The sequence below is a fragment of the Dendropsophus ebraccatus genome, chromosome 9, assembly GCF_027789765.1.
Source record: "Dendropsophus ebraccatus isolate aDenEbr1 chromosome 9, aDenEbr1.pat, whole genome shotgun sequence".
Lineage (NCBI taxonomy): Eukaryota > Metazoa > Chordata > Amphibia > Anura > Hylidae > Dendropsophus > Dendropsophus ebraccatus.
In genome coordinates, this window is record NC_091462.1 from 110,035,766 (window position 1) to 110,037,493 (window position 1,728).

General features: G+C 44.6%; 1 protein-coding gene across 1 annotated transcript; it reads left to right on the forward strand.

The window, feature by feature from the left end:
• On the forward strand, positions 1–921 carry LOC138801856 (olfactory receptor 2T29-like). The gene has a single exon (XM_069984957.1). The coding sequence runs from the start codon at positions 1–3 to the stop codon at positions 919–921; it is 921 nt and encodes a 306-aa protein (XP_069841058.1).
• Positions 922–1,728: the final 807 nt, after the last annotated feature.

The following is a 1,728-nucleotide window of genomic DNA, read 5'->3' on the forward strand; positions in this document are numbered from 1 at the left end:
ATGAATCACACTTCCAGAGAAGATTTCTACCTTCTTCCATTCTTCCTCCACTCTAAAGAGAATTCCCTCATTTCCATTGGGTTTTCCTTAATTTACCTCTTCAGCCTAATGTGGAACGGGGCTATCGTAGCGGTGTTTACCATGAACGCCCATTTACACACCCCTATGTACCTATTTCTCTGCAATCTCTCCTTGGTAGATATGTGCTACACCTCGGTCACTGTCCCTAAGCTGCTGGACATCTTACTCTCTGGAAACAACATGGTACCCTTCCATCAATGCTTGTCCCAGTTGTACTTTTTCGCCTTTATGATAAGTGCTGAGGTAGCTATGTTGACCATCATGGCCTATGACCGCTACATTGCTATATGCAGTCCGCTACATTACCACCATATTATGCGTAGGGTGAGATGTATCTGGATCCTGGTGTTGGCCTGGGTATCTGCCGCCATGAATTCGGGCTTCTTGACCAGTTTTGCTTCAACCACCACTTGGTGCCACCCCAAGAACATCCAACACTTTTACTGTGACGTGAAAGCTCTGGCCAAGATCTCCTGTCCTGACTTGGGCTTCTATGCCGCCATCTACATTGACACACTGTTACTGGGGTTCCTCCCGTTCACTATAAGTTTAATGTCCTACATTCGGATTCTGAGGGTCATCTTAAGCATTGCCTCCAGCGAAGGCCGGAAAAAGGCCTTCTCCACCTGCTCATCCCACCTCACTGTCCTTCTCTTCTTCTACGGGACAGGAGTTTGTGTCTATATCCGACCCCCAACCCAATATGAAGAAGAACCAGAACAGATCTTCTCCATACTATACACTATAGTAACTCCCGCCTTGAACCCTCTGATCTACAGTTTACGGAATAAAGAGGTCAAAGAAGCTTTAATAAAACTTGTGAGATGGACATCAAAATAGGGAGGAGGAGGAATATTATCGATGAGGGTTTGGGATCTGGGATCTCCACTAATCCCAAGACACTGAGGGCCCTGGCCATCAATGGAGGCGGCCATACATGTCACACATCACTTGCTTGAATCCTGCTACATAAACGTCTACCAGATGGACCCATTAAAGTCAGTCTGATCCAATGGTGTTTGTTATACAACAGACAGTCCGGCTTTGGTTTCCTGCATTGAGCAGAATCTGCAATAGAGATGTGAACTTAACCTTATATCTCATGTACTAAGCCGAGAAATCTGTAGAAAATTATATATATACTGTATATATAATGGGGGAGATTTATCAAACATGGTGTAAGGTTAAACCGGCTCAGTTACCCCTAGCAACCAATCAGATTCCACCTTTCATTCCTCACAGACTGTTTGGAAAATGAAAGGTGGAATCTGATTGGTTGCTAGGGGTGACTGAGCCAGTTTCACTTTACACCTTGCTTGATAAATCTCCCCCATTATATATACACGATCCCCTCTTACTGTATTATATTCTGTAGCAATAAATGAGATATAACAATGAGTGCACAAAACTGTGTATACTGTACAAGTGCCCCCTTAGTGACCCCACGAGCAAAGGGCAGGCATAATGCACACACAGTTAGTGCCTCCTTTGTGCCCCCCACCCCACATACACACATAGTAGGTGCCGCCATAGTCCCCCATATACATTAGCTGGTCCTATAGTTCCAATAAGGTAAAATATATATTGAATCCTCCCTCCGCCTGGAGACTAACAATGTCTTCAATACATGTCATTACCTTTTCAGTC